At 42.6% G+C, this 24586-nt stretch overlaps 1 protein-coding gene across 8 annotated transcripts in view; it reads right to left on the bottom strand.

Moving 5' to 3' along the window:
• ADARB1 (adenosine deaminase RNA specific B1) overlaps positions 1-24586 on the bottom strand; it is a 489575-nt gene that overhangs the window by 150404 nt on the left and 314585 nt on the right. For 7 of the 8 annotated variants that reach the window (XM_033944607.1, XM_033944606.1, XM_033944609.1 and 4 more), the window contains one exon: positions 4298-4324. The exons of the other annotated variant lie outside the window; for it this stretch is intronic. In XM_033944607.1, coding sequence (XP_033800498.1) covers positions 4298-4307 — 10 coding nt within the window. In that variant the 5' untranslated portion in view covers positions 4308-4324. The remainder of the gene's footprint in view (positions 1-4297; positions 4325-24586) is intronic. 8 annotated transcript variants of the gene reach the window in all.

Below are 24586 nucleotides of genomic sequence, written 5' to 3'. Positions count from 1 at the left end.
GGTACCAGCTGACTGCCTACAGGGTGTGCCTCTCGCTTTGAGAGACACGCTCTGTAGGCAGTCAGCCAGTGCCTCTCCTCCTCCCAGTTTGTGATACACTGCTCTGTAGTTTCAACATGAAACATTTAGAGAATTATTGATTACATTACATTGATGTCTTCTATCCCGCCAATACCTTTCAGTTCTAGGGGGTTTACAACAATAAATTAGCCTGGGCATTCTTAGGGAGATTACAAGGTTGATAGCTATAGTATGCATCAGGATCTGGGAATGGTCGAAACAGTTTGGTTAGATCATTTGACAAATTTCTTGAATAGTATGGTTTTCAGTTCTTTCTTGAATGTTTTGTAGTTGGGCGTCGTGGTCAGCAGATTTAAGAGGTGGTGGTCTATTTTTGCTGCTCTGGTGGCTAGTAGACCGTCATATATTTTTTTTGCTTTGCATGCCTTTGATTGGGGCGTGGGCAAAGTGTGCTTGAGTTCTCCTTGGCCTGGAAGTGTTTTTCCTGATTAGGCGGTTGTTCAGATAGCTTGGTCCATTTCCATTTAGGACTTTGAATAGGGTGCAGTAGAATTTGTGTTGTATGCATGCTTGTACTGGGAGCCAGTATGAGTCTTCGAAAGCTGAGGTTAATGTAGTCGTATTTTTTCAGCGAGTATATTAGTCTTAGGGCTTTATTTTGAACTGTTTGTAATTGTTTTAGCATGTTACAGTATGTTACAGTAGTCCAGGAGTCCTAGGAACAGCGCCTGTACTATGAGTTTGAATTAGCGCTTGTACTATGAGTGTGATAAGTGTGAATGTCAATACAGCATGAGAGACTGTGAAAGCGAGCTTGGAAGAAGATAGTTAAACCACTAATGCATAACAAAGGGCTCCTTTTACTAAGATGCAGTAAGCGCTAAGATGTGCCTTCTGCAAATTAATAGGGCATACCGCAATTAGTGATTAATTCCCAATTTAGCACAAACCACAAGCTAAAACATATTTTTGAATTTTTCTTGGAGGAAGCGTGTTTGGGGAGGGGGAGACAGAGAGTGGGCATGACAGTACGTGGGAAAAGATCTGTGTAAGGGCATATAAGGCCACTTTTTACCACAGCTTACTTAACTGACCTCAAGAACCATGCAGAACTGGTTATATATTAACAGAATACTGAAAAGGGAAAGTGAAAAGTTACCGAGAGTAACGTAGTTACATGACGAGTCTCTATGTGCATGTGGTGGATGTCATCAAGATCACTTCCAAATCTGTAAAAGGAGTATACTTGCTGCTGTCATGTAAAAAAAGAGAAATACTATGATGTAACTTCCAGGGACATTTTTGGTCTGGAGCTGATGCTTTGGGAGGCCTGAGAGATATGCCAGGTCTCAAGGGGGGGATAGGGAGGTGAGTCTGGTTTTCTCGGACAACAAATCAATCCACCGAATACAATTTTATAAATAGATACATAAAATCTAAATATCCGTATTCCTGGAACAAATTGCCTGACTCAGTAGGTCAAGCTCGGTCTCTGGTGGTATTAAAATCCATACTAAAAACCTACTTGTTTGAAGCTGCTTTTAAATCCTAACTCCAACCCACTTGTAAAGCTCTTTTATCTGTTTGTGATTTCCTCTATGGTCCCCTACCCTATCTGCCTTATCATTCCTCTGTAATTTGTTCAGACTATTGGTGCAGGCATTAGTTTTATCTAATTTAGACTATTGTAACATCATCTATTTAGGAGCACCTAAAAAAATTCTAAGGAAATTAAGGATAATTCAGAATACAGCTGGTAGGCAACAATCTTGGTTAAGTAAACGTATTCAGCAAGCTATGTTATCCTATTGCTGTTTTTGGAAATTAATTAAGACCACTTTGTTTGATAAGTTTATTACTTAGTGAGTTTTATTATTGAAATTCTATTTTACAAATATTTGTATTTTTTACTGTATTATTGTATTTCGCTGATTGTCAAGCTCATTTAGGGCTCCTTTTACAAAGCCGCGTTAGCGGCTTTATCAAACGTGACTTTTTATCACGCCCTAATCCCCGCGCTAGCTGAAAAACTACCGCCTGCTCAAGAGGAGGCGGTAGCGGTTAGCGCGGCCGGCAGTTTAGCACGCGCTATTATGCGCGTTAAATCACTAACGCGGCTTCATAAAAGGAGCCCTTAGTGTAACCGCCTAGAACTTTTGGTTATGGTGGTATAAAAGAATAAAGTTATTATTATTATCTGAACAGCATATGTAGATTCATCCTTCTTGTCCTATTTGTCTGTCATAATTAGATTGTAAGCTCTTTCGAGTAGAGACTATCTCTTGCATGTTTAATGTACAGTGCTGTGTGCATCTGGTAACGCTACAGAAATGATAAGTAGGAGTAGGAAAAAGAGGTGGACTAATGAAAAGTGGAACTACTGCTAATTGTATGTTAAGAGATGACTATAAACTGAGGTAAGTTAATAATTGCATCGAGATTGAAAATCAAAATAAAAGAGAGAAGGGAAGAGGGAGAGGAAGATACATTATGGTCCATCAAAAAGCTACATGGATTTTATTTGAAAGAACTAGATTCAGAGATTATAGGCATCTTTAAAAAAAAAGGTCTTTAGTTTGAACTTGAATTTTTCCAGTGAATCTTCTAGTCGAAGATCCAAGGGTAGGACATTCCACAGAGAGGGGGCAGTGACTGAGAAAATGGATCTGCGAGTTGTATCATAGAATAATTCACGTATGGAAGAGATGGTGAGTAAATTTTGATTAGTGGAGGCATTATAGGGCTATTTTTCTTTTGCCAATGCTGCTGCTCATATTGGAATTGTGTACCTTTGTTATATATGGTAATTTCTTTGACAGAAATGCTTTCTATCAGAGGAAACCTGTTCATGGAGAGTAAAGTAGTGATTTTTAAGTAGACCACATCCTTCAGTGTTCTCGAAAACCTATTCACTGTGCAAAAGAGGTCTGCCAGCCTTTCATGGAAGTCCTCATGTAGCTTCCACCTGTCTCTTCACTCCTATGGCAGTAGAAGAGGTTTGAAGCTGAGATATCAAAGACATCATAAGCAGATTTTATGACAGGGGTGGGCAACCTTTTCACACAGAGAGCCGAAATATTATGTAATGTCAGAACCAGACAGTTACCGAGCTCAACAGACCTTATGTGACAAATAAATAAGTTAAAATTTCAATACAAATGTACCACCTACAACAATTTACGAGTAGATATTGATGAAAGGGGTCAACAGAACCAAGTTGAGTGCAAAGTCGAAGCTGCTTTACAAAGGAAGAGAGACAAAGAGTGACACCATCTTTATTTCTAGGAAAGTGGAAAAATGTGTGTGAGGAGAGGGGCCAAGTGGAATATGGTGCCCTGAATTGTTGTAATGTACAGTTGGGTGTGTTTGGAGCAGAAATGGAGCACGGCTTCCTGCAGTATTGGCAAGAAGGATAAAATCAGAGAAAGGGGATAGTATATTATTTATATTAGCTCCAGTGCAGAAATAGTTGTGCTAGCATTGCTAGCTGAAAGCTGCAGCATTTCAGTAAATACTTGTTTGATAAAATATCTGTATACAACTGATGGTATGCCTTGACAATTAATGCGCCTTGTCAGTGTGCCGCGAGATGAAAAAGGTTGAAAATCACTGACATAGCTTGGAAAGGAAGAGGCAGGATCCAACTATCTTCACTATAAAGACATTTTCTATGGTGAGATCCTCCTTTGAAGAAGAGTCACTCCTGGATATGGCCTGGCCTTTGCCCTCTCTGATAGTGAAGCACAGGTCTGTGGACTGTTGGAAGCATTCCTTTCAACATCTCTTGCTTATATTTGAGCTCTAGGAGACATTCAGAGAATTATAATGCAGTCTTGAACACCTATATCAAGCAGCAAGAGTGTCTGTAAAGGACATTTTCCACTTGCAAGTACACCTATTAAAGCCACCGAAAACAGTATGAATATGTTAAACTTGATATCTGATTGACAAAAGAGGGGGAAAGCCAATACCGCCTAATTTTTGTTTCAGAGTGGAGACTCAAAAGAACCCCCCCCAGAAACTTTTCAAAGGCTTTTAAAACAGGTCATTGCAATAGCAGAATCACATTCATGCTATGCTTCCATACAAAAGAATTGAGGAAACTTTGAGATAAAAGCTAAATGAGACTCAGAATTAATCTGTGTTGAAGTCAGTGAATGATGTCACCCACTAGCACAACCAATACATCCCCTTTGTCAACAGAAAATTACATCTTATTTATTCCTATAGTTACTATATAATTTTCAGATTAATGACACACACTGAAAATGCATACCTTCAGCCATTGGTTTGATGGTTATACCTGTAAAAAAAACCAAATACAGAAATATTAGATACCTGAATTATTGATTCTGTTTTCTAACTTTTTAGACTTTAATTATGTTAGAGGAGAAGTGACAAATTATACAGTGTGGGTTTCATAATCGAAAGAGAAAAACGTCCCAAAACCGGTCTGTCGGCACTTGGACTATCATAAACGAAAGACGACCAAGCACCGATAATTAAAATGGGTTTTGGACGTGTTTACAAACGACCTAGGCCTTCCCAGTGCCGCTGAATGAACAGAGCTAAACTGGATGTTTCAGGAGGAATGTCGAGTGCGGGATTTGGGTGGGCCGTGGGCCGTGCTAGACTTAGTCGTACTGAATGTATAACCCAAAGTTTTATAACATAGCCTAGACGGAAGCTGGACGTTGTGATTTAGGCCATTTAAAACATGGTCTAAGTCACAAAAACCAACCTAAAGTAACCAGATAAGCACTTCAAACACAAAGTACAGACCCCCTCACACTACCCCAGTGATCACCGACCCCCCCCCCCCTAAAAACTGTAATAACAATTTTAAATATCTGTCTCCAGAACATCCTGGTAGCCTGGCATAGGAAAGCCTAGTCAAGCTGCACAGAGACGTCGTAAGCCATCTTAGGGGTGGGTTAGGGACCCATGGAGAGCAGGACCCAGGCCCATAAGCCACTGTAAGCACTTCATTCATGGTGCAACATGCATTCCCCCCAAAACCCTTTTGTACTGCCCTATAAGTGCTCCTGCAGCCATAAGGGCTATTGGGATGGTAGATAGGTGGGTCTAGGATATTCTGGGGGTGTTTTGGGGAGCTCACCATGACATATAAGGGAGCTGTAGTGAGATTATAATATGGCACCCTATTTGTGAAGTTCACAGCAGTGCCCTGTAAGGTACCCCACTATTCAGGTGCCATGTCTGGGTGTCCAGTCCATCACTTTGCTGACTCCTCCCACATCCAACAGGGCTTATTCTAAGCATTTTTGACGTGAACGAATATTTGGCTGAAAATGTGGTATAAGGATGGACGATTTAGCAGCTTGGACGTATAGTTAGACGATTTTTGTAAAAAAAAATATTTCGGGCATATTTTTTGAAAATGTGTTCTAAGCTGCGTCAGACTTTGGACGACTTGCAACTTAGGTGAAAACGGACTTAGATGTTTCTTTCGATTATGCCCCTCTAATAATAATAATAATTTATTTTTATATACTGCCTAAACAGCAATTCATAGTGGTTTACACAATTAGGTACTCAGCATACAATCTATAATAATAAAATGTTAGCCTGCGCATGCGCACTTGCGACACGTGTTCCCTGATCCCTGTTCTGTCGCGCTGTGCCAGCTTAATGCGCTTGCGCGCATACTACGTCACCAGACACGCGTCACAAGTGCGGGACCGCAGCCAGCCAACGATCGCCTCCACAGCGGAAGGACAGGATCCCAGCGCTGGACATCCTGCTCTCCTGTCGGCTCCTCTCATGAGCCGCACCAGCGTCGGAGAAGGCTTCCGATGCTGGCGGGGATCGAGAGGAGCCGCGGCGCATCTCAAGGGGCGGGAAGGCAAGCGCAAAAAAAAAGTCCAGTTAATACTTTATTCGCGGGCCCCAATCCAAACGCAGATTCAAGCAGCGTGTGCAGCACTCTCCACACGCTGCTTCGGGGCCTTCTACTGCCCTGTTTGCTCTGCCGCGTCTCTGATGATGTCATCAGGGACGTGCCAGAGTAAATCAGGGCAGTACACGGCCCCGAAGCAGTGTGTGGAGAGTGCTGCACACGAAAAGTCACCGTGCCTCAGAGCGGCCTGCGAGGTTCCTTACAGCCGGTAAGCTGTTTTAAAGAAGAGAAGCCGCATGCTGGACAGGGGGAGCAGGTAAGAGGGTCAGGGGGAGAAAGTAAGGAGTGCTGCTGGACAGGGGGAGCAGGTAAGAGGGTCAGGGGGAGAAAGTAAGGAGTGCTGCTGGACAGGGGGAGCAGGGAAGAAGTGCTGCTGGACAGGGGGAGCAGGTAAGGAGTGCTGCTGGACAGGGGGAGGTAAAAGGAAGGGAGAAGGCCTACTGCTGGACAGGTGGAACAGGCAAGGGGTGATGGTGGACAGCCGAGTAAAGAGAGAGACAGAAAGCGGCCAAGGAGAGAGAGAAAGAAAGAAAGACACACACATCTATTCTAGCACCTGGCTAAAGAGAGAAAAAGAAATAAAACCACACACACACACACACACATATATATATTCTAGCACCCGTTAATGTAACGGGCTATAAAACTAGTATAATAATAACAGCATACATAATAAAATCAGAGTAACTAATACAAACATTAAAACTAATGAATAAGGATAACATGATATCAACTAAAATAAGTGCAGATAAAAAGATTAAAAATACTACATAACTACATAATAATAATATGAAAATCAATAATGTATATTATATTGTTTAAATAAAGGGGTTTTAAGATCTTTTAGAAATTGACAGTAAGTAAGAAATGGAGAAACAAGAAGATTCCAGCCTTCATTCATAAATTATTGATTCCCTACACCTCAACAAGATTACTTAGGTCTAACGACCAACATCTATTAATTGTTACCTCATTCAAAAACATTAACACACGGCGGCAATTCATCTTTTCCCTATTTATTTAAGGGAGGAACGCAATCTAGACGGTTTCAAGAGCAAATTAAAATGCTTTCTTTTTAAAGATGCATTTGATAGCTAGAAAGCTTGATTAGGAGCCTCAGTTGAATCCTATTTCTCAACATTGATCTCACCCCTCCTATTGTTTTTTTTCCCCTTACTTGTCTTATTTACTATCAACAACTTGTATTTCTTTCCCTTTTTTTTCCTTTTCTTTAATATGTTTTGTCAGGTTAGTCGTATTCGTTTGTTTTTGTTTCCCCCAGAAATTTGTAATTTTATTGTTTTGTACATCGCTTAGAATTTTGAATAAGTGATTAATCAAATTTATAATAAACTTGAAACTTGAACTTGATTCAAACATGAATTCATTAATCCTGCTTGGAATGCCTCTAAATTTTCATATATGATTTTCATTGAGATTAAGAAACAATCAGGGAACATAAAAACATAAGAATTGCCTTACTGGGTCAAACCAATGGTTCATCTAGCCCAGTAGCCTGTCTTCATGATGGCCAATCCAGGTCACTATTAGCTAATCTAAATATTAGCAACATTCCATGTTACCGATTCAGGGCAAGCAGTAGCTTCCTCCATGTATGTCTCAATAACAGACTATGACCTTTTCTTCCAGGAAACTGTCCAAATCTTTTGCTACGATAACTACTCTTACCACATGCATTCCAGAGTTCTGAGTGAAAAAATATTTCCTCCTATTGGTTTTAAAAGTATTTCCCTGTAACTTCATTGAGTGTTCCCTAGTCTTTGTATTTTTCTGACAGAGTAAAAAAATCGATCCATTTGTACCTGCTTCTACACAAATGGAATATTAGATTAGATTAGTTGTCTCTTTTCCAAGTTGAAGAACCCAAACCTTTTTAGGCTTTCCTCATATGAGAGGAGTTTCTTCCCCTTTATCATCTTAGTCACTCACTCTTTGAACCTTTTCTAGTTCAGTTATATCTTTTTTGAGGCAACCAGAATTGAACACAATACTCAAGGTAAGTTCACACCCTGGAGAGATACAGAGGCATTATGACATTCTTAGTCTTGTTAGACATCCTTTTTTAAATAATTCCTAGCGTCATATTTGCTTTTTTGGCTGCCGCCACACATTGGGTGAAAGGTTTCAGTGTATTGTCTACAATGACACCTAGACAGAATTCAATATCTTGAGGTATGTATCATCAGTATAAGTAATCTTCTCATTGTCTACCTCTATTTACTCTATTTACTGTATTTACACTTAGGAGGTTAATATTTGATTGACCGAAGTATCAACCAAATAAATGCTTTAAAAATAACCCAGCAGTTATAAGTGAAATTTATCTGCAAATGTTACACATCCAGAAAGGGTGAGTGGTCGTGGTAGTGTGAGTGTTGGGAAAACCTTATGCATTCAGTTTCAAAATTCAGTTACTAAATATAGAAATTACCTGTCCAAGTGGTGACAGGTGACATCAGGTTTCATTTGATTTTATTTTTCCCATTTGCGCTCTTATTAAAAGTTCTATACAAAGTTAGCAAACTCAAAAGTAATATTAAACTCAAGCTTGAGGTTACAGACTTACAAACTGCTTTAGGCGTATAACTATCCATTAAATGTATACATTGTGACCTTTCAGGCTCCGTGCCTGCCAAGGTCCCTGTGGGTGCTGGGAGGAAAGGGGATAGGAAACCCAGAAAGGGGTTGCCCAGGGCCTGGCCCAGTCACTATGTGGATTTCCCAGAGCCTACTAACCATCCAGAGTCAGGGGCTGGGAAAACTTGTCACACACCTCGGGAACACAGTAGTACTAGGACCCAGGAGGGCAAAGGCAGAACTAAGAGCACACAGAGAAAACAGTATCCAGGTCATCACCGGGGGAGCCAGAGAGAACAGATCCCTGCTGACTCAAGCAGAGCAGGGCGTGTCCCTTCCCTAGAAAAGCCAGCAGTCTGGAACAAGCTGTTAGGCAGGATTGGGAGAAAGCTGAGGTCTCTCTCTCCTGAGGACCTCACAGGCTCAAGCAGAGGAAATGGCTGTACACCCATGGAGGTAGAAGAAGCTGGAACACCTCCAGAACTGAAGATGAAACTCCCATGGAACTGCAGGGAGAACTGCCTGAGGAGGAACTAGCTGTGTCTCCAAACCAATGGAAGTAGGCTTGTCAACTAGGTGCAACCAGGTCAACCAGGTCAACCTTAAACTGTGAGTTTTTGTTTTTGAACTCTTTTGGACACTCTGCATTTATTTTGTTTAAGAAGCTGAAAGTGCCTTTTTTGTGGTGAGAGGTTTGAAAACACCCGGGAGGGATTTTTGAATGCTGTTGTGAGCTTTTGTCAGGCAAACCTAAGGCACTCTCCTATTCCCAGCAGTGCTCTAAAGTCTGCTGGAGGCTTGCTATTTGGAAACTGTTTGTGGATGTTGTGAAGCAAAGCAGAGAACTGTATTCTCTTTTACAACCTGCTAAGGAGCAGGTGGTGAAGGCTCTGTGAGAAAGAAGCTCAGAGGAGAGCAGAATCACAGAGCAAATTAACTTTGACTTTGGTGAGGAGAAAATCCTGAACTGTTCTCAGATTTTCCTTTTGAGTATTGTTTTTTGTTTTTTTTTTAATTTTGCCATTGGTCATTCTGACATTAAATTTTCTTTTGAGGAACCAAACTGAAGCTGTGTGCATTGGTTCTGTTTTATTTTCCTGTTTTTGTTTGGTGCAATTATTACAGCAGTGTCTGGAGGGTGACTCCCCATTGGGTCACACGCCGGTGAACTTTTTGTATGTAGCCACTGAGAGTGCTGCTGAGACCGGCCTAGGGCTGCAGTGTGGCTACAACATGTAGATTTTCAGTCCTAGTACTTATACAGGTAGTGCCACTGAAAATATGTATAACTTTCAGAAGGACAATTTTGTAACAGGGTTCCTAGGTTTAAAGGTGGAGAAGGCACCTAGCTTTAGCCTATTTTATAAAGGCTTATAGGCACCTATGGGAGAAATTCATCAAGCAGCATCAGGGCCTTTACATGAGCATTAGGGATATAATGCCTGTTAAGGGAATTAGTGCACACTAAATGCTAAGAAGCCTATTTTATATCTATGGGATAATTAGCATGCATTAATTCCCTTAACTGCATCAAAATCGTAATGCTGCTTGATGACTTCCCCATAGCACAACTACCCGAGAAGATAGAAAAATTTAATAACCTAAAACTTCTAGCAATGGCAATATGAGAAAAACATGCAAGAATCAGAATGGAAATTAAATTCTACTCTAGATACTTTTCAAAGCATGAGCCTAAATGCGAACAAAGTCATGGAAGAAAAAGTCTCAGAGCCCCGATTCCATCCTACAGAGACTGGCCGGTAAACATGGCGGGGCAAGGACACCTCATAGGCACAAAAAACCTCAAATTATTTGTATACTATTTTAAAGGCGATGTGCAATCTTATCAAGTGTGTTAAACAGTTGAAAAAAGATCTGAAAAGAAACATCACACTTATCTGTGCAGGATCTGTATGGGATCTAGTCATACACTGACGAAGGCCCACGTTTGCCTCCTCGGCTACTTCAGGGTGTAGACACCATGTGTGTTCCTGTGCTTTCAGATGAACACAATCCAACTGTGTATCCTTGCCCTGCCATGCTATGATGACTAGTTATTGGCGAAAGGGAATCTGGAGACCTTGAACTGGACTGGGTTATGACTGGAAAACCTGAAAACTCGCTTTCCCTGTTGCTAGACAATAATGGCTTCTGTGACCTCTGGCAGCAGTCTTGTGAGACAATTGCTTGAAGTTGCAGTAGCAGCCATTTTGACAGGATCAAGCTGAATTCTCTTTTGTCCTGACTATACTGCTAGATCACCAATGCTTGTTAGGTAGAAACTGACAGAAAAGGGGAGCTTATGGGTGGTGGAAGAAGTCTGGGAGGGGGGCTACCTTCGTTATTGGGGGGGCCCTGGGAAGGGAGCTGATTCTGCTGGGGGAGAGGAGAGAAGAAAGGAGGGAGCGAGGGCTGTATCAGTTTCAGGGAAGTTTTGGTTTCAACCAAAAACACCCTATCATTTTGTTCAAAACTGAAACAAGACCAAATTTGTATTTCGGGTTGGTTTCACCACAAACTGAAGCAGAAATGACATTTGGTCGGCCTCTACCTTTCTAACCTTCACTTTGCTGAGGTAGATGCTTGGACCACTGACCTCTTAGAGTCCAAGAAAATATCTAACTGGCATGGCTCAAAAGAAAATGTACTTTACTCAATTTGATCTAATCAAACATTTACAGCAGTGAAGTAAAACATAAGTAACTCCAAGAACCAAAGTATACACTGCAAAAAATAATTTCTTGCTATCCTTATATACTTAAACTTCCACTACCATAAAAAGGAATCTCTTGTACCTGCAGAGCAAGAAAAGTTTCTGTTGTGATGTTAAGGTAACACACAAATCACTAACAGAGTATTTCTTACTAAATCTTCCACCTCCAAACTTTTCACACAGATGAACAGATCCAAGCTGTTTGGTCAGCCCTCATTTCATCCAGTCCCTTTTGTGTCCCATTCCTTCAGTTCTCAATGGTAAGTAAATTAAAAAAAAAAAATCTTATTAATTGTAGAGAGGACATTTTCTGAAATTTTCAAAACCTGCTTCAAATAAAACATAGAAACATAGAAAATGACGGCAGATAAGGGCCGCGGCCCATCTAGTCTGCCCACTCCAATGACCCTCCCCTATCTAACTCAGCGTAGAGATCCCACGTGACGATCCCATTTCTTCTTAAAATCAGGCACGCTGCTTGCTTCGATCACCTGAAGTGGAAGTTTATTCCAGCGATCAACTACTCTTTCGGTGAAAAAGTATTTCCTGGTGTCGCCGTGCAATTTACCGCCCCTGATTCTCCATGGATGTCCTCTTGTCGCCATCGGACCTTTGAAAAAGAAGATATCCTCTTCTACCTCGATACGGCCCGTGAGGTATTTGAACGTCTCGATCATGTCTCCCCTCTCTCTGCATTCCTCGAGTGAGTATAGGCGTAATTTATCTAGCCGTTCCTCGTACGGGAGATCCTTGAGTCCCGAGACCATCTGGGTGGCCATCCGCTGGACTGACTCAAGTCTCAGTACATCCTTGCGGTAATGAGGCCTCCAGAATTGTACGCAGTACTCCAGATGGGGCCTCACCATGGATCTATACAACGGCATGATGACTTCAGGCTTACGGCTGACGAAACTCCTACGTATACATCCTATGATCTGCCTGGCCTTAGATGAAGCCCGCTCCACTTGATTGGCAGTCTTCATGTCTTCACTGATGATTACCCCTAAATCCCGTTCCGCAACAGTCCTTGCTAGGATCTCGCCATTTAGGGTGTAAGTCTTGCATGGATTTTGATTGCCAAGGTGCATGACTTTGCATTTTTTGGCATTGAAATTCAATTGCCAGGTCCTAGACCATTGCTCCAATAGGAGTAGGTCGTGTATCATATTGTCCGTTGTGCTCTTGCCTATTATATTACATAGTTTGGCGTCATCGGCGAATAACGTTATTTTACCTCGAAGCCCCTCAGCCAAGTCCCTTATAAAGATATTGAAAAGGATCGGGCCCAAGACCGAGCCCTGCGGCACTCCGCTGATCACTGCAGTCGTTATGGAGGGGGTGCCGTTCACCACCACCCTCTGAAGTCTACCACCAAGCCAGTCTCCAACCCATTTTGTCAAAGTGTCACCTAATCCTATAGAACTCATTTTGCACAACAATCTGCGGTAATCAAATGCTTTGCTGAAGTCCAAGTATACAATGTCCAAGGATTCTCCAACATCGAGCTTCCCCGTCACCCAGTCAAAGAAGCTGATCAAGTTGGATTGGCAGGATTTCCCTTTGGTAAATCCATGTTGACGGGGATCCCGTAGATTCTCCACGTCCAGGATCTTATCTAATTGGTATTTGGTATTTGGTATCTAATACCATTAGTTTGCTCACTATTGATGTGAGACTCACTGGCCTGTAAGTTCTCAACCTCCGTCCTGCAACCTTTTTTGTGGAGTGGAATGACGTTAGCCGTTTTCCAGTCCTAAATGTCTAATCACTTTTCAGGGAAAAAGTTTATATTTTGGGATTCTTTGCAGTTAGAAAATATTCTAAAAAGTCATGAGAAGTAATGATCTGTTGAAATAAGAGTTTAAAGAGAAATATGTGCTATTTAATTGATAGAGTATCCTAGTTTCATATTAATTCAAACATGGTATATCATAAGGATTTCCTTTAATTTTTCTTGATGTAGGCTATTATGCAATATCATTGATTATAAATTACTATGTTAATGTTTTGCCTTTAAATGCTTTATTCCTTTCCTGTTTTGATGGAACTTATGAAAAGTATTAAATTTAAAAAAAGGACCGTTTAAGAGTCTATGGTTCAATGATGTCAAAGTATTTTCCAAATTCTCAAGCTTTCTTGAGATTAATTCTTTGGCTTGCACTAGAAGATTTTGGGTAACCTTTATGTCCTCCTTCAGGACTTTAACCCGACCCTACAATCTTCTAACCTGAAATCAATCTTGAAAAGTTCAAATGGCAAGTACTGTACTATTATGAACCGATCAGTATTCAATTGCAATGGCCAATGTTTTTTAATTTGGATGGATGGATAGATACACACTGTGAACAAAAAAAACCCCACCAAAATATTTTTTTGTCGTATCTTCCACAGTACTCAGCCAATTTTTTTAAATGTCTTAACTGTTTATTAGTTTTATAATGTCATACAGAAAATGCATAAAATGTAATACAATAAAATCCATAAAAGCACTTCAGTTCTACATATGAAACATTAAGTCCCTTTCCTCCCACCCACCCTCCCCTCCCAACTCCACCCTCTCATTTTTACTCTGGATATGCTTTCGGAATTTGAATGTTGATAGGATCATATAAAACTTTATTTAAAGATCTTTTATGTAAAGTTCCAATGGTCCCCAAATCTCCTTAAATTTCCTGGAATCATCTGCTAATATTTTCTCATATCAATAGTACAAACAAAGAGTCTCCCACAAGAAAGGTAAATTTAATTGGCCAATTCTTATGAAATTTAGTGCGTCGTGTCCTGAATGAAGTTGGTGTAAAATGTTGTAAACATTTCCCACCACACTACAACACTACCTTGTGAAAATGAATTATGGGAAATGCGCAGAAGTAGACGAGTTTGTAAACATTCTCTGTATCAAAATGACTTTCAATGCAGAAGAACGAATTCCGATATAGAACTTGGTACAGCTAAAAGTTTACAGCAGTCAACGATTGTTGAAAGAGTTCCCACAGAAGAGTAGGAACAAAACTGGCCTTGATGTTCTGCTACACAAGATCCACAATAATACAGTAAAAAATACAAATATTTGTAAAATAGAATTTCAATAATAAAACTCACTAAGTAATAAACTTATCAAACAAAGTGGTCTTAATTAATTTCCAAAAACAGCAATAGGATAACATAGCTTGGTGAATACATTTACTTAACCAAGATCCAAGCAACAGATAATGTGGTTCATAAGCCAGGCAGTGGACGACTGCGCTCGATTCACACACAAGAGCACATTGACTTTGTATGTGATCTTGTGCTGAGTCAGGAAAATGTGCTGCAAACAACTTGCCAAATAGCAAGAGAAGCACGAATAAAACAGATAACTGCGGTTAGGATAATTCATGAGGATCTAAAATTAAAGTATCTTAAAAAGCATTGTGCTTAAGAGTTAACTTCACACAACAAAGACACATGCCTGAAACGGTACAAGCTGCTTTTGACCAAGTACCCAGAGCACAGTGTCAGATTCATCTGGTTTATAGATTGTGTAAGATACAGTGGAGCTACCATAAATATCTTTTCATCTATGAAAAGATATTTACGGTAACTCCACTGATTAACACACAGAATGATCGCCTGTACATGCCTTCAACAACACTGAAGTATGAGGTTAATGCCAAACGCCTAATACGGACCCGCCCGACCTTCAACCAATCAGCCAATCAATCAGTCGCAATCTTGAAGCTTGGATTCACAGATCTGTTCTTCATCAATCTTGGGGTTAAGATCAAAGGCATATACTACTTGGATGTCCTCGACGCAGAAGCTATTGCCAGCAATCCGTCGCATATTGGGCAACTACTTTAACTTCCAACAGGACAATGCCCCAGCCTATTGGGCAAAGGACACCTTAGATCTGATATATCGGAAGACCCTAGTCTTCACTGGTCCAGACCTTTGTCCTGCGAAGTCACCAGACTTAAACCCCACTTGACTAGTGGATCTGGGGGCTGATACAGGAACGCATCTACCAGACAGCAATATCTGACATTGAAGACCTTAAACAGCGCCTCATCTCTGTTTGGACTGAACTGAAGCAGAGCATCATTGACAACTCCATAGAACAATGGCAGCCAAGGCTGAGGGAATGCTTTCATGCAAAGAGTGTGCACTTTGAACATCTACTTAATTGAAACATTATTTTTTTGACTTTACATTTCTCTGCAAGATACGCCATAAAACTTTTTGATGTCTTTTTATTCAGTTCACAATTCATTTTCACAAGGTTGTGTTGTGGTGCAGTGGTAAATATTTACAACATTTTATATCAACTTCATTCAGGATACCACATACTAAATTTCACTTGAACCCATGCAAACAGCCAAGATTTGGACAGCATCTAAAGCTACTTCATGAGGAACAGTATCTGTTTCATGCTTCATTTATTACACCATTCATGAACCAATTATATCCTGTGTGAGAGCTAATTGTGACTGTTCTGAGCACAGCTGCTCTCTGAAGTTAAAGGAAATTGGAAGAAAGGAGTCTAACAATCTGAGCACCATTTTTAATTGATAAAAATGAGACTGGAAAGTATTCTGTGTTGGTCACATGGACTTCTAAAGGACTGCAAAGAACACAGTAGGTGGGTAGAGTTTTCTGTTATGCAAGGTATGTCCACACAATTAACACCCTGCAATCCCAGAGAGTTTAACATCACAAAGCTATATATAAAAAGATTATTTTAGATCAGTGGTTCTCAACACAATTCTCAGGAACAGTCTTGATAATCTGATTTTCAATATCCACAATGAATACAGATTTACAAACAAAGAAGGCAGAACATTAATGAGCGCTCAACACCCATGCAGCAAGTGCTAATGAATAGATATTTGGGTTTTAAGAGAAGGAAATTCTGATGGTTGAATTGGTGTCTTGATATATACAAGGAAACTGGATCAATGAGGCCAAGAAGGATCTAGGAGGATTATAGGGGGCCTTGTACCATTTTATCTTTTACTAAAGTCTTACCAGCCAATATTCAGCTGGCAACAGGCAGCATTTTTTTCTAAATGCTGTCTCCAGCTAGATTAGCCCAGATATCATGTCATATAGTTCTTCTATACCGCAATTCTCTGTGGTTCACAATAAGATTAATGATTGGTTACATTTAGGATATTGCATATGATAATTCACTTGGGAGTGAATTAGTGTTGGTTATATTGAGATATTTAGTTCCAGGCCATGTCTGGGTATCAGTACTGAATATCAGGGGCTAATGCTAGCCACCAGGGCCCAATGCTAGCCACCAGGGCTTATGCAGGACCCAGCTAATATTCAGCTGGCACCCGTACAACAGTTAGGCATCTGTCTTTTAAAGCCCCCAATTCCCCTCCAAGCCGCCTAGACAAAGCCCCACTCCACAACCCACTGCCATGAAGCAAGCCACCCCCCCTACCCCCAGGCCTCCTGGGCCTACTTGATGTCCCTGGTGGTCTGTGGTGGGTTGTTGGGGGCAGGAGCATACCTAAGAAAATAGCTGCCATTACCTCTTGTGGCAGCTGTTTTCTTCGGGAAGCTGCAAGAGGCAGAAGCAAGGGGGCTTTGCTCTTGCCCCAAAGGACTACTAGGAGCATTAGGTAGGATGAGGGGGCCCTACCTAGATGACAGGAGTTTCTGGGGATCTAGAGGGAGACTTATTTACGGCAACTGTTGGGGGTGAGGGAGAGGGAGTCGTAACTTTAAAAGCCAAAAAGAGTTATGCAGCCTGGTATCTGCACAACTAAGTGGACAGAATTAAGACAGCTTTTGAGCTGTCCTAAATTTGCCCACTTAGCTATGCAGGTGCTAGCACTGATTACTTCTGGCACTCACATAACCCTAGGCTCCTCCCTATCACCGCTCCCTCTGTACCGCCCCTGGTCCGCCCACTTTTTATGGGTGGTCTGAGGTGATATTCAGTGGCATTACCTGGTTTAGTGCTGCTGAATATTGGGAGGTAGGTGCCTGCTTTGCCCAGGCTTTAAAGGAAATGACAACACTTTTCCCATCTTTTAGGTGATAGAAGTGAGACCAATTCTGAGTTCTGAAGAATCCTTTCTTATTCTGCTCTTAGAAACATAAGAATAGCCTTACTGGGTCAGACCAATGGTCCATCAAGCCCAGTAGCTCGTTATCACAGTGGCCAATCCAGGTCCCTAGTACCTGGCCAAAACCCAAGGAGTAGCAACATTCCATGCTACCAATCCAGGGCAAGCAGAGACTTCCCCCATGTCTTTCTCAATAACAGACTATGGACTTTTCCTCCAGGAAATTTTCCAAACCTTTCTTAAAACCAGCTACACTATCCACTCTTACCACAACCTCTGGCAATGCATTCCAGATCTTAACTATTCTCTGAGTGAAAAAATATTAACTCCTATTGATTTTAAAAGTATTTCCCTGTAACTTCATCGAGTGTCCCCTTTATTAAACAGGGTCTCAGTAGTATGCTTAATCCCATAAAAATTCTCCCCAAAGAATGTGTTTTAGAGGGAAGCGGTGACACCAGCTGTGAGCAAAACTGTACGGCTGTACACCAAACCTTCTGGCTTCTTTATATTTCTATTGTCCAATGCCACTGCTACTGATACTAGGCTTTAAACTCCTCCCCCCCTCTTTACGAAACCGTGTTAGAGATTTTTATCACTGGCCACGGCGGTAAAAGCTCCAACACTCATAGAATTACTATGAGCGTCAGAGCTTTTACCCCCGTGGTAGGTGAGAAAACCCTAACGCAACTTCATAAAAGGGGGAGGGTCATTTTTTGTTCTGGTTCTAAAGTACAGTAAAACCTTGGATTGCAAGTAACTTGGTATACAAGTATTTTGCAAGACAAGCAAAACATTTTATTAAATTTTAACTTGATATACAAGCAATGTCTTGCAATACAAGTACATACAGCATACACACATCACAACATCGGAACTGAGCAGATGGTTCTTCTCTCTCTGACAATGCAAGAGTGTAGTGACTGTTCTAAACGAGTGAGGTCTTGCAATACAAGTACATACAGTATTTTGTATTAAAGTTTTTGGGTTGTGGAATGAATAGTCTGAGTTTCCATTATTTCTTATGGGGAAATTTGCTTTGATATACGAGTGTTTTGGATTACAAGCATGGTTTCGGAACAAATTATGTTCGTAAACCAAGGTTTTACTGTACTGGCAAATATGAGTATAACTTATATTTACAGGTACTTTAGATCCAAGACAATTATACAATTATAAATTTTGCCATATATTATAAAGATGTAAGTTTTTATTTTGAAGCTGGAGTCAGTACATTTTTACCGATGCCAACTCCACTCAAAATTGTTTCTGACTTTTGACTCCACAGACCTGGTTGTGAGTACAAAAGAGCTCTTGCAATTTCTGGATTGTGCTGTTAAGGACAATGCAGTATGGGTTGGCTACTGTAAAATGATAAGCTGGATGGACCTTCGGTCTGTCCCAGTATGGCAACACTTATGTTCTTAAATTGGGATGCTATGATGCATGCATTCCAACTCCACTCAAACCATGCCCCATGGAACATGTACAGGTATATGTAGTCAAGCAATTTTATGAGGCATTTTCTACATGTAAAGCATTATTTTATATGAAAATGCTTTATAAAATTACCCTCATAATGTGCAATAGTAGAATAATGGTATCCTCCCTCCCTTTATCCCTCTTTCTTGGAATTCCTCAAACCCTAATACCACCAGATCCTCCCACAAATTAAAACTATCCTTCCTCTCGCTAAAAGGCATTTCCCACACAGGCATTTCCCTCCACTTCAAAATCACTGAGCTCTGGAAAAACCTTACCTCCCCTCTTCGGAACTTGAGCTCTCTCCAAGTTTTCCGCAAACATCTGAAAACCTGGCTTTTCTCAAAAAATGTAAGTCTCCCTCCAACTTAGGAATCAAGGAAACTCTTATATCTTGGCATCCCAAGTCCTCTAAATTTTCTTCACACTTCTACCTCTAACCCTCTGTTGTAGTTCCTTCCTATTTCTCCTACTGTAAACTGCATCGAGCTCTACGAATGTGGAGATGATGCGGTATACAAACCTAAGGATTAGATTAGATTAGATTTTTTTAAAATTACTAAAGTTATAATTCTCATGTGTGTTTTTTTTAACTGAAATTGTAAGCCTTGAGAGAGATCTGCCTTGATACTGTACTGAAATTCAGCTCAAGTAGAAAATATAAAATTTTAGTTTCCCCTCTTGTAGATTCTGTATTCTGCTACAGGTCTTAGGGCATGGAATTGTGAATTTACAGAACAATGAAGCAAAACGCTGCATAATGTATCATCAAGGAAATATTCTGACATATCCAATGGGATTGCGTTGGATTTTTTTTTTTACTGCTTAGATGAACACTGAGCAGATGAGTCAATACTCCTTTGTAATAACTGCAAACAAATATATAATTGATGCCCTTGAAAAATAACAGGATACAGTAAAACAGATGAGACCTACTCAGTGCAAGCAAATTGTTATTATTCTGTTTTCCTCCTTATGTTTAGCTTAAACAATAAAAATTTACTGAACCATAATACCATAATTTTATAAACTTTTTCTGCATACAAAGCAGAAAAGGGCTTTGATAAAATTGCATGATATTATATGTGTATAATAAATAGGTATACAAAAAGAGGGTTCCTGCTTTTAACTAATCAATGTGAAGGTTTTCTCAGGGGTCCAGGAAGTGGAATTGCAATGTAAGCACATCCTTGGTAAAATAGGCAAGTTTACCCCCATATTTATTCCGTGTTTGGAGCATGTACAAATAAGTATGTGGGAATTTGTAATCTGTTGAGACTAACTGTAGCAGAGGCATAGTTAGATTGAACCCAATTTTAGGTGGGCCTGAGTCCAAAGTAGGTAGCCGCAATCATCCCACCTGTCATCTCTCCCTCCACCCAACCCAGGCAAGCAGTAAGGTCACTTAATTTCAACCCCCCCCAGTACTTTTAAAACCTTTAGGTCTTCACCGGCAGGAACAACTCATTCCCCTTGGGCATGCCAGCCCAAGCTTTCCCTCTAGCGTAACTTCCTGGCTCTGCAAACAAGAAGTTGTGTCAGAGGGAAGGCTCAGGCCAGTATGAGCAAAGAAAATGAGTTGCTGCTTGCTGCCAATGAAGACCTAAAGGATTTAAAGGTACTGTGTGGGGTGGGGGGAGTCAGGAGAATAGAGTTAAGTGACCCCTCACCCTTCACCCAATCTCCTGGAGGGAGAGATGTTGGGAGTTTTCAGCTTGCGGGACTTGGAGATCACTGCCAGCCAAATCACCACTGAATTGTGGAGGTCTACTTTACGCTAGGCCTTGACAAATGTGTCTTTGGATTAAAGCAAAAAACAAAAACAAAACCAACAGCTACCTACTGCAAAAAATCTTATAGCCGCCATTTCATAGCAAATACAATCCTTATTTATTTTTTACTTTTCCTGGTATAGGAAAAGCCTCGGAGTAATTTCGGGGATCTGTAATCTGGTACAGTAAAACCACACTCAAAACATTCCCACTCTTTCATTCATTGGCAAAAAAAATTTTCCTATTTCAGTGGCGAAAAGGGCGAACAGAATGCTAGGAATGATAAAGAAGGGGATCACAAACAGATCGGAAAAGGTTATCATGCCACTGTACCGGGCCATGGTGCGCCCTCACCTGGAGTACTGCGTACAGAACTGGTCGCCGTACATGAAGGAGGACACGGTACTACTCAAAAGGGTCCAGCGAAGAGCGACTAAGATGGTTAATGGGTTGGAGGAGCTGCCTTACAGCGAAAGATTAGAGAAACTGGGCCTCTTCTCCCTTGAACAGAGGAGCTTGAGAGGGGACATGATCGAAACATTCAAGGTACTGAAGGGAATAGACTTAGTACAGTATTTTCACGCATATAACGCACGCGTTATACGTGTTTTTACAAACCGTGCATACCCTTGCGCGGTATACGCGTGAGCGCGTTGTACAAAATTTTTTTTACATAGTTCTCCCCCCCGACGTCCGATTTACCCCCCGCAGGACCGCTCGCACACACCCGCACCCCCACCCCGAAGGACCGCCGACTCCCCGACTCCCCGACACAATCGGGGCAAGAGGGAGCTCAAGCCCTCTTGCCCCAGCCAACTTTGGCACCCCCGACACGATCGGGGCAAGAGGGAGCTCAAGCCCTCTTGCCCCCCCGACTCCCCGACACGATCGGGGCAAAAAGGAGCCCAAGCCCTCTTGCCCCGCCGATTCCCCCACCCCCCGACAATATCGGGCCAGGAGGGAGCCCAAGTCCTCCTGGCCCTGGTGACCCCCCCCCCCCGCTAGTTGTTCGGGCCAGGAGGGAGCCCAAACCCTCCTGGCCACGGCGACCCCCTAACCCCACCCCGCACTACATTACGGGCAGGAGGGATCCCAGGCCCTCCTGCCCTCGATGCAAACCCCCCTCCCCCCAATGACCGCCCCCCCCAAGAACCTCCGACCGCCCCCCCAGCCGACCCGCGACCCCCCTGGCCAACCCCCACGACACCCCCAACCCCCTTCCCCGTACCTTTCTGTAGTTGGCCGGACAGACGGGAGCCAAACCCGCCTGTCCGGCAGGCAGCCAACGACGGAATGAGGCCGGATTGGCCCATCCGTCCCAAAGCTCCGCCTATTGGTGGGGCCTAAGGCGCCTGGGCCAATCAGAATAGGCCCGGGAGCCTTAGGTCCCTCCTGGGGGCGGGGCCTGAGGCACATGGGCCCAACCCGACCATGTGCCTCAGGCCCTGCCCCCAGGAGGGACCTAAGGCTCCCGGGCCTATTTTGATTGGCCCAGGCGCCTTAGGCCCCACCAGTAGGCGGAGCTTTGGGACGGATGGGCCAATCCGGCCTCATTCCGTCGTTGGCTGCCTGCCGGACAGGCGGGTTTGGCTCCCGTCTGTCCGGCCAACTCCAGAAAGGTACGGGGAAGGGGGTGGGGGTGTCGTGGGGGTCGGCCAGGGGGATCAGGTCGGCTGGGGGGGCGGTCGGAGGTTCTTGGGGGGGCGGTCGTTGGGGGGAGGGGGGTTTGCGTCGAGGGCAGGAGGGCCTGGGATCCCTCCTGCCCGTAATGTAGTGCGGGGTGGGGTTAGGGGGTCGCCGTGGCCAGGAGGATTTGGGCTCCCTCCTGGCCCGAACAACTAGTGGGGGGGGGGTCGCCAGGGCTAGGAGGACTTGGGCTCCCTCCTGGCCCGATATTGTCGGGGAGTTGGGGAGTCGGCGGGGCAAGAGGGCTTGGGCTCCCTTTTGCCCCGATCGTGTCGGGGAGTCGGGGGGGCAAGAGGGCTTGAGCTCCCTCTTGCCCCGATCTTGTCGGGGATGCCAAGGTTGGCTGGGGCAAGAGGGCTTGAGCTCCCTCTTGCCCCGATCGTGTCGGGGAGTCGGCGGGGCAAGAGGGGAAGCAGCAGGACACCGGTAGGAGCTTCTACATGATGGGGGGGGTCGGGAGGCTGTGGGGGTGCGAGCGGTCCTTCAGGGTGGGGGTGCGTGCGAGCGGTCCTTCGGGGTGGGGGTGCGAGCGGTCCTGCGGGGGGGGATGAATCGGACGTCGGGGGGGGCATCAGGCTTTCAGGGTGGGGACAGGACTTCAAGGGGGAGAGGAGAGTCGGGGCGGGCGAAAGAAGAGTCGGGGTGGCCAGAGGAGAGTCGGGGCAGGCGACTGGAGAGTCGGGCAGCATGCGCGGTATACGGGTGTGCGCGGTATACAAAAATTTCTGTACATAAATTTGTGTTTTCCGCGCGCTATACCCGTGTGCGCGTTTTACACGGGTGCACGTTATCTACGTGAAAATACGGTAGATAAGGACAGGTTGTTCTTTTCTCAATACTTTTATCTCACACTCCAAAGAAGCAATCTTCTTCTTCGCGTCTTTTGCAGTCAAAGAAGTAAGTAAGTTGAATCCTGCACATATTCTGCAGTGAGAATTGAGGGTTTGTGGCTGGAGAGGTTTAGCCTCTCCAGCCTTTTATACCGGGCAACTATGGGAACGTCTATCTTGAGTACTGTCTGCAGCGCTGTTGTCTCATCTCAAAAAACACAGAACTAGAAACACACATGGAATGGCAAAACAGATAACAAAGAGGATGGAACGCCTCCCCTATGGAGGAAGGCTAAACAAATTAAACCTCTTAAGCTTAGAGAAGAGGTAACAAAGGGAAAAGTAGAGGTTTATTAAAATTAATGGGGTAGAACATGCATATAGGAAATGACTATGTTCTCTTTCAAACAGTAGCAGGACTAAGGGACATCCCATGAAACTAGTAGGCAGCAAATTTAAAAGAAACTGCTTTTTCATTCAGAACAAAATCAAGCTATAAAACTTTGTTGCCAGGGAATGTGCATCTAGAGTTTCTGGAAGAAAAGTCCCTCCAAAATTATTTTCTAAGTAGATTTGGGGAAAACCACTGCCTATCTCTGGATATGAGTAACAAGGAAAAGATCCATGATCTAATTTGCTGGAATATGCTGGGTACTTACTAGTGACATTGGTGTGATCACTACCAGAAACAGGTTCCAAGACTAATTAGCAAAGGCTTTACTTACATGATCCACCCTGGTAGCACATTTACCCCATTGACAATAAACGCTTCATCTTTGTTTTTTTCATATAGCCCAGCCAAAAGGTTCGCCTAAATCCCAGAGCAGCAGAAAAAAATGATCACTTTAAAAAAAATAAATAAAATAATGCCATGTAGGTAGGTCATGATTTGGCAAGCTCCTCCAATAATAAAACTCATTTGCTCTGATATTCAAGGACATTTAGTGCCTGCCATCCTGTCTCATTTTCTAGAGGCACTATAAAATGTTTGTGACAGCTCTAATTTGTGCTCTGGTCCCCAAGTGCCTCTCTAGCTGTGTAACACATTATTTCAATTTCTCTCTCTAACCTGAGCCACAGAGATGGATGTAAGGTTGAAGAATTACCAAAGGATTAGAAATGAAAAAGTACAATGATGCACTTACATTCCTGACAAAATGGTAACGGAAGGGTTCCCCTGCCCCCTTTCTGTCTTTTTATATATGTACCTACAGTTGTGTTCAAAAATCTAGGTATTCCTGGTCAATTTATATGCTTAAATGAATTCTTAAATGACGAAAAGTTGATATAATCTCTAGTGGTACAAAGTTAAACACAATGAGGCCACTAATTGGTCATATAGGGAAAATATAATTTGAAAAATCTTTATACTATTTTAAATTACACATATACACTGTTTCCCCGCAAATTCGCGGTTTCACTCATTCGCGGTATTCTCCAACTGCCTCTTCCTGTACTAAAGTCGGGCTACACCAATCAGGAGCTGCATATTCAAAGCA

Source organism: Geotrypetes seraphini, chromosome 5 (genome assembly GCF_902459505.1).
Source record: "Geotrypetes seraphini chromosome 5, aGeoSer1.1, whole genome shotgun sequence".
NCBI lineage: Eukaryota > Metazoa > Chordata > Amphibia > Gymnophiona > Dermophiidae > Geotrypetes > Geotrypetes seraphini.
This window is presented reverse-complemented; position numbering and strand designations above follow the sequence as displayed.